Here is an 8,804-nt window from a genome sequence, read left to right as displayed (position 1 = left end):
ACATGTACCCCTGAACTTAAAAGTTAAAAAATATGTTTGGGGAGTTTGATTTTGAAAAAACAGGCTGGTGAATAGAATTTTCCTGATTCAACAACTGCTCTCTTATTTGGAAGATGTATGCCCCATTGCATCAAGGCCGTGATCTAATGTTTATTCTTGTTTTCCATTAGTGCTGCACCAAATAGAAATCCAGGCCTATGCCTATGCTTTTCTTAGACCAGGAAAAGCAACTGCACAACTGGGGATTTTTGTCAAAGAAACTCAATTCTGGACTTGGGTCTTTAATGATTAAATCCATCCCACATTTATTTCTGTATTTCCATCTCTAGCAGTGTCTGAATCATAGTTTTTGTTGTAGAAATACCACAGAAAGGACTTAAATTCAAATTCTAGCTCTACCAATTATGAGTCAGAAGATAGTGGGCAACTTACTTATTTCTGAGCTTCAGTTTCTTCATCTGTAAAATGGAGATGAAATACCTACTAGTTACAGTTGTCAGGAGGATTAAATTAGGTTCCAAATACAGTGCGTGGACCATAACAGAACTCAATAAGTGAGAGGTATTTATCATAGTCTCATAGGATAGGCAGAAATTCAATAGCCCACAATGGCTTACTGTTCTACCCACATCTTGAGCCTAGTGGAGCCTACCCATCCCAGCAACAGCCTCTTGGCATCTCACATCTACTTGGAGATTTTGAATGAGATTTTGCATGTCTTTTGGATGATTGAAGATGTTTCCAGGCAAGACGTTGACTCTGGAAGAACTGTAGCTTCTGGTTCTTGCCAAAAAAGTTTTGTTCCACATAAATGAATTAGCCTGGCCAGGATGACTTTCTTGAGGGCTTTTGAGACCTATGCTGAACTAACTCAACATTTTAAGAATAATTGCCGAGTTTTCTAAGGCTGTATTGATACTGATTAGTTGAACTGGTCACACAGAACTAGCTGCTGGACAGAAAATTAGGTCAAACTCAGAGCAGCTAGCCAGGGCTTTGTTAAAATTTAAGACAATCTTAGCTAAGGATGTCAGTGAATGAGCTGGTGCCATTGAGATGATGCTTGAGAAACGGCTCATGTTTAGGTCTCTTCAACCCAGCATTTGATCATGCCCTAAAAACCACTATGAGGCAAAATTTGTTGGATGAATTGGCCATATAACCCCAGTCTGAGTGTATATGAGTTCATGTCAATCCATAAATGATGATCTCCTAGTCGTTTAGGAATATCAAATAGGGAGAATCAAGATGCATTTTTTTTTCAAGATTTTTTCCATAAGACTTTAAGCCATTTCCTGCTTTTTCAAGGAATTCAAAAGTACTAGCATAGTTAGAAATCATTGTAAGAAAACCTGATAGTGAGAACTCTCAGCTTAGGCCTTTTATTCCATGACATTGCTTCCCCCTGAATTTCTAGGTTGAACCTATTTGCTATCCAAATGGTCCCAAATACTGCTAGCTAATCTCTCTATTGCTGCTTTCCAATTTATATGAAAATTATGTGTTTATTTGCATATCATCCCCATTAAATGAAAGGCTCATCAAAGGCAAAAAAATCACTCATTTTTGTATTAGTTAACAATTGTGCATTTAGCAATGTATCTGGCACCTAGTAGGTATTACAATTTATTGAATCAGTGGCTGACGGTTCATTTAGCAGAAACACATGGAATCTCTTATATAGCAAGATTCTGTTGCATTCTTAAAGTATATGTCAACATATACAGTTTTTAGAAACTCATATCTTTAATAAAATAAAGTTTAAAATTTATATCTATATAAATTATTGAAATATATAATCAAGTTATCTGGCAAGGCAGAGCAATGATTATGAATTATAAATCTGAGAGATTGAGAGTTAATTGCTGTATTATTCCCTGGACTGTTCACATTCATGGAAGGTATTCAACTCATCTGATTCAACAGGAGAAGGGAAATATTTATAGTACAACTTCCTTTTGATTGCAAATGAATTCTAGTCACGTATGTGTCACATTTTTTCCAAACAGTGAAAAGACTTTTTTTTTTTTTTTTTTTTTAGTAGATGAAAGTATTTTCATCAGCACTCAACTTCTGAGCTTCCCTTTCTGAGATCAGATATTGTAAAAGACAGTAAGAGAGATACAAAGAACTATTAATTACTAAGCTTGAAGTCTTATAAATACCCATTTAAAAAACTATGAAAGCTATTAAAGTTGACTCTCATATAAAAGAGAGACAACTCTCTGTTTTATTCAAATAAATATGATTTTAAAAGAATGATGACTATGGTCATGATAAGAAATATGGCCTTTCATATTTATAACGTGTCCTCCATTCATCTTGGGTATACCAGGAAATGGTAGTGTAATTTCTTTGTGGGCAAAGATGAAAAAACAATCCTTGTCTGTAAAACTTTCTTATAACAATGACGACAACAATTACAGCAGTGACCCCAAGAAACTATTATAACAAGATGCTAGAACATAGATCAGATTGTCTTGCAATTAGCTATGTCTGTCTGACACACATTTCTTTCTTTGTAAGAGAAATCGTGCAGAGCAGTTTATTCTGTCTCAAAGATTTTGATTAAAGAAAAAGGAAAACTGCAATTTTTGCCACAAAAAGACAGGTGGCGTAAGCATGCAACTTTTTTTTTCTTTTCTTTCTTTTTTTTTTTTTATTTTTTTAATATAAAGTGATTATTTTCTCTCGGTTCTTTGAAAAAGCTCGCTTGTGCTGGGGTTTGTGACTGAGCCCAGTGACGTCAGTGTGGCAGTGCGGAGTCAGGCGCAGCAGCTCCCTATAAGCAGAGGAGCTGTCCGTGTGCTGAAACGGCCCGAGAAGCTCGCCCCGGAGAACGGGGAGGAATATGCTGTGGAGCTCCTCTGCCATATAAACAAAAAGAGGTAAGGCTGCTTTTCTCTTTGATTTACTGGAAAGTTCTAATATGCATGCTCTTCTTTTAATTCCTAGCTGAGAAGAAAAAGACTGTTTGGCAAGCTTATGTCGATAGGATAACTGAATAGCAACCTGCTGCTCATCAGCCGATGTGAGGACACTACATATGTGTAGATACATGATCGGGTCTATGCTTTATACTATTTGATGTTGGATATTTACCAACCAGAATGTTATTTAGATAATCATATTAAAAAGAGTGAAAAGTTAAGGATTTTAGTGTGAATACACAGATTAGTGTAAAGTTAACCAAGCCCAATACATTGTTTCTTTCCAAAATTTATTATTTCTGCTACTAAGAGCCAGATATGAAGCCAGGGCGTAATTTATATGTTTAATATTCTTAACAGTAGGTTTCCAATGATTCAAAGGCTGTTAAGCATGTTAGTCATAAAGCCAACCAATTTTGGAACTAGTTTTTTTTCTTTGATATTCATCTCACAAGAGCTCTGAATTAATTAACCATATAAAATTCTTTTCTGAACTTGTATATTTGAAAGAGCTTACATCATTATCTCCTAATTTTAGTCCTAAGATATTAACTTAGGATTTTCCTGAGCACTGGATTCTTCCTTTTCCCAGGGCAAAATATTATCTGGGGTTATAGTTTGGCTGTGAGCACGAATTACAGAGAAATGATAGTTTTGAATACATGATGAAAATATTCATAACTTTGTAAATTGTTGTTATTACTATGATTTGATTTAAAGAGGATGTTCAATATGTTGTTAAAGTCTGGGACAAGTATTTCTTTTTTTCTGTATCCCAACAAGTTGAATTGCTTAAATTATATATAATCATCTGCATGTGTCAATGCTCTAGTCTGATTTCAACAGAAAAGACATTTTAACTTGAGAGATATTAATGATAGCTATCAGGGGAAAAATAATGTTCTAATTATTTGGATTTCAGAAAATTCAATTTTAAATCAAACCCTATATAGAATAGTAGAGCTGTTGAAACATCTTTACTACTTGAAAGGGCTGCTACCTGGGAAAAAAGTCCTTTGGGTCTCACTCAAAGACAATAACTATGTCATTCAAACTGAAGCGGAATAGATAAGCAAAAGGTAGCACTTGTTAGGCTGTGGTGTAAACAACTGCAAGGGGTATTCTGCTTCAACTTTACAGCAAAGTGCAGTTCCAAGATAATGATTTTAAAGATAAGCATATAATCCATATGTTAAGACTATTTCAGTGTTGTGGCTTCAAAGAAAATAAGTTCAATAAGGTTTTTAAGATTATTATTTCAAATGCCAATGTTGAAAATTGATTACCAAAGCTAAATTAATCCTGAAATAATATAAACAAGAGTGCATAATGTATTTTTACTTGAACCTCATTATTTTATGAATAAAATTACTTACAGTAAACATGTATTTATAATCAGTATTTTGGAAGTATCCCCTCAAATGCCTTTCAAGATTTTTCTTTCAATAAATTAAGTATTCTGGTAAAAGTGAATCATTTAAATAAATATATATGTATGCTAAAATGTTTTCATACTAAGCCATTATTGGGCTCTAAAAAACTGGAAACAAAATCATCAATATGATCTTGTGAACAATGGTATTTTCTACAATTGATGTCTAAGCTAACAGAAAATTGTATACGTATAACTTAGCTTATCGATCACAAAACCATGATCTGACAAAGATATGAACAAACTTATAAACTCCTTTTACATTCATTCTGTTTACAACAAAATAACAAATACTAAAATAGTTTTTTTCAATGTTAGCAATATTAAATGTAAGGCACATAAAAACTAATCCTCTTACCAATTCCTATGTGAGATTTTAAGGCATTGGAGAAAAAATGAATGGAGATTTTTAAGTAGGAAGAATTCAGCACATCATCTGTGTTTATTTGAATTGGGATTTACATAGTGGTTATTTTAAGATTTTTCTAAACAGTATGAGTGATTTAAGATTTCACCGGTCCATACTAAAATAGACACAGACATAAGACAAACTGAATCTGAACACTCACAAGTTCAGAAATAGACTAGCTAAAAAAACTTATGTTCTCTCTGTAGCATCTGTTATTATTTACTATGCACTCTTGAGGGCTGATGAAAAGTATAACCACAATTGCGTTTTGCAAGACAGTCATAATAGCAATTATTAGAAGAAATATGGAGCAAAGAGATTTTAAAACACTTTATTGGTTTAGCACATTTACACAAAAAGAAACTTCATTGGTTTAGTCAACTGTCTGGAATCTGAGAAGACTTGTGTTCTGGAGGTTATTTATGGATCATTGGATTTGCTATCAGATTGAGAACAAGTTATTTCTGAAAAATATATGTGGATAGGACTCCCCACAAGGTAATTCAGTATGATTGACATATATAACAGAATCACTTTGTCATATATGGTCATGTAACTGCTGCTGTGTTTCAACAACAAAATTAGATGGACACTTCAGGAAATAAACCACATGTTTTTTGACACAACTTTAAGGACATAATTTGTGGGCGTGTATGTGTACATGCATGTTTTAAATTAAGCCAACACATTATTTTGCCAATGACTTCAATATATAACATAATTAAAACATCTTGGGAAGTATTTGCTGCTTTATTATAAAGAAACAACATGTACTAAACATCCAACTGCAAGTTCTGTAAATGAAAAAATATAATTTGAGAAATTTCCTGTCAGTGTTTTTGCTGTTGTTTTAACTAAGAGAATGCTATGCAAGTTTTTGGTGAATGAGTAATAATTTTGCTAAAGATTCCTGTGGTTTGCTTGTGGGAATCTTAGAAAATATTCATGAATTTTTTAAAAAAGAGTTATCCTAAGCTTAATGTGAAATAATATCTACTATGTTTTTTTTCCTCACCTCATTGATTAGTTATTTCTTTTGCTATAGTGTCTTCTAGTTTGTTTCATTTGTGTTAACTCATATTTTCTATGTTTTAAGGAAATCTTTCAAACATGGCTGAAGCAAAGACCCACTGGCTTGGAGCAGTCCTGTCTCTTACCCCTTTAATTTTCCTCATCTCTGGGGCTGAAGCAGCTTCATTTCAGAGAAACCAGCTGCTTCAGAAAGAACCAGACCTCAGATTGGAAAATGTCCAAAAGTTTCCCAGTCCTGAAATGATCAGGGCTTTGGAGTACATAGAAAAGCTCCGGCAACAGGCTCATAAGGAAGAAAGCAGCCCAGATTATAATCCCTACCAAGGTGTCTCTGTCCCCCTTCAGCAAAAAGAAAATGGCGATGAAAGTCATTTGCCGGAGAGAGATTCACTGAGTGAAGAAGACTGGATGAGAATAATACTCGAAGCTTTGAGACAGGTTGAAAATGAGCCTCAGTCTGTACCAAAAGAAAATAAGCTCTATGCCTTGAATTCAGAAAAGAACTTTCCAATAGACATGAGTGATGATTATGAGACACAGCAGTGGCCAGAAAGAAAGCTCAAGCACATGCAATTCCCTCCTATGTATGAAGAGAATTCCAGGGATAACCCCTTTAAACGCACAAATGAAATAGTGGAGGAACAATATACTCCTCAAAGTCTTGCTACATTGGAATCTGTCTTCCAAGAGCTGGGGAAACTGACAGGACCAAACAACCAGAAACGTGAGAGGATGGATGAGGAGCAAAAACTTTATACGGATGATGAAGATGATCTCTACAAGGCTAATAACATTGCCTATGAAGATGTGGTGGGGGGAGAAGATTGGAACCCAGTAGAGGAGAAAATAGAGAGTCAAACCCAGGAAGAGGTGAGAGACAGCAAAGAGAATACAGAAAAAAATGAACAAATCAACGATGAGGTGAAACGCTCAGGGCAGCTTGGCATCCAGGAAGAAGATATTCGGAAAGAGAGTAAAGACCAACTCTCAGATGATGTCTCCAGAGTAATTACTTATTTGAAAAGGTTAGTAAATGCTGCAGGAAGTGGGAGGTTACAGAATGGGCAAAATGGGGAAAGGGCCACCAGGCTTTTCGAAAAACCTCTTGATTCTCAGTCTATTTATCAGCTGATTGAAATCTCAAGGAATTTACAGATACCCCCGGAAGACTTAATTGAGATGCTCAAAACTGGGGAGAAGCCTAATGGATCAGTGGAACCGGAGCGGGAGCTTGACCTTCCTGTTGACCTAGACGACATCTCAGAGGCTGACTTAGACCATCCAGACCTGTTCCAAAATAAGATGCTCTCCAAGAGTGGCTACCCTAAAACGGCTGATCGTGCTGGGACTGAGGCCCTACCAGATGGGCTCAGTGTTGAGGATATTTTAAATCTTTTAGGGATGGAGAATGCAGCAAATCAGAAAACTTCATATTTTCCCAATCCATATAACCAGGAGAAAGTTCTGCCAAGGCTTCCTTATGGTCCTGGAAGATCTAGATCGAACCAGCTTCCCAAACCTGCCTGGATGCCAAATGTTGAAAACAGACAGATGGCATATGAAAATCTGAATGACAAGGATCAAGAATTAGGTGAGTACTTGGCCAGGATGCTAGTTAAATACCCTGAGATCATTAATTCAAACCAAGTGAAGCGAGTTCCTGGTCAAGGCTCATCTGAAGATGACCTACAGGAAGAGGAACAAATTGAGCAGGCCATCAAAGAGCATTTGAATCAAGGCAACTCTCAGGAGACTGACAAGCTGGCCCCGGTGAGCAAAAGGTTCCCTGTGGGGCCCCCGAAGAATGATGATACTCCAAATAGGCAGTACTTGGATGAAGATCTGTTAATGAAAGTGCTGGAATACCTCAACCAAGAAAAGGCAGAAAAGGGAAGGGAGCATATTGCTAAGAGAGCAATGGAAAATATGTAAGCAGCTTTCATTAATTACCCTACTTTCATTCCTCCCACCCCAAGCAAATCCCAATATTTCTCTTCAGTGTGTTGACTTCTATCCTGTTAACACTGTAATATCTTTAAATGGTGTACAGGCAGATGAACCCAGGTCACTGGGGAGTCTGCTTCATTTCCTCTGAGCTGTTCTCTTGTGTATGGATATGTGTAAATGTTATGACTCCTTGATAAAAAATTTATTATGTCCATTATTCAAGAAAGATATCTATGACTGTGTTTAATAGTGTATCTAATGGCTGTGGCATTGTTGATGCTCACATATGATAAAGAATGTCCTATAATTCTATTGAAAGTTTTTAATATTTATTGAATTATTTTGTTACTGTCTGTAGTGTTTTGTGGAGTACTGGAGCAAAAAAAAAATAAAGCATTATAAATATATAGTTTTATTTATAAGGCCTTTTCTATTGTGTGTTTTACTGTTGATTAATAAATGTCATTTCTGGACAACTTTGGACTCTTAATTCTGGAAAACCAGATACAATGTCTACGGAGCAAGCAGTATGAAGCCAAAAGAGAAAATCATCTTCACCAGACAATTCAGGTAAGAAGTAATGAATTTTATACATGTGATCATGATACCTGCTTACAGAATGCCACATCCTCTCTCAGCCCACTAGTTATGCTTGCCCATGGTTTTCCTCAAATATATAATTGATAGAGTCTTTGTTTTAGGTATTGTTTTACTCTTGATTTATATAAGTAAAAGAAATTTAAGTCTTCAATACCCATAAGCAGCATCAAAACAAAAACAGAAAGAAAAAGAAAAGGCTGCATAGATGGCAATAAAAAATGACTACAGACTTGAAAGGAACCCGTGTATTCCCAGGTCATGTTGGTCCCCAAGAAACAAGGCTGTTACCTCTCTTATGTGACTTAAGGGGAGCCAAAGGACCCCCAAACTGACCATTAGGTAAGTGAAGAAGCACAGTAGTGGTGGGAACAGACCAGCCCCATCTCCTGCCCTAGTGGGCAAGGTAGTGCATGATTATGACAGCACACATCACTTTAGTGCAGTGTCAACCACC

At 35.9% G+C, this 8,804-nt stretch overlaps 1 protein-coding gene across 2 annotated transcripts; it reads left to right on the top strand.

The window, feature by feature from the left end:
* Positions 1-2,669: 2,669 nt before the first annotated feature.
* SCG2 (secretogranin II) lies at positions 2,670-8,226 on the top strand. 2 transcript variants are annotated; one of them, XM_011951913.1, is made up of 3 exons: positions 2,811-2,888; positions 2,956-3,031; positions 5,868-8,226. In XM_011951913.1, the coding sequence occupies exon 3, from the start codon at positions 5,882-5,884 to the stop codon at positions 7,733-7,735; it is 1,854 nt and encodes a 617-aa protein (XP_011807303.1). In that variant the 5' UTR covers positions 2,811-2,888; positions 2,956-3,031; positions 5,868-5,881; the 3' UTR covers positions 7,736-8,226. The 2 variants fall into 2 exon arrangements, with proteins under 2 accessions (XP_011807302.1, XP_011807303.1); XM_011951912.1 differs by lacking the exon at positions 2,956-3,031 and having other exon boundaries at positions 2,670-2,888.
* Positions 8,227-8,804: the final 578 nt, after the last annotated feature.

Source organism: Colobus angolensis, unplaced genomic scaffold (genome assembly GCF_000951035.1).
Source record: "Colobus angolensis palliatus isolate OR3802 unplaced genomic scaffold, Cang.pa_1.0 Scaffold33, whole genome shotgun sequence".
NCBI classification, from domain to species: domain Eukaryota; kingdom Metazoa; phylum Chordata; class Mammalia; order Primates; family Cercopithecidae; genus Colobus; species Colobus angolensis.
Note: the sequence above shows the minus strand (reverse complement) of the source record. Positions and strands in the feature narration are given on the sequence as shown.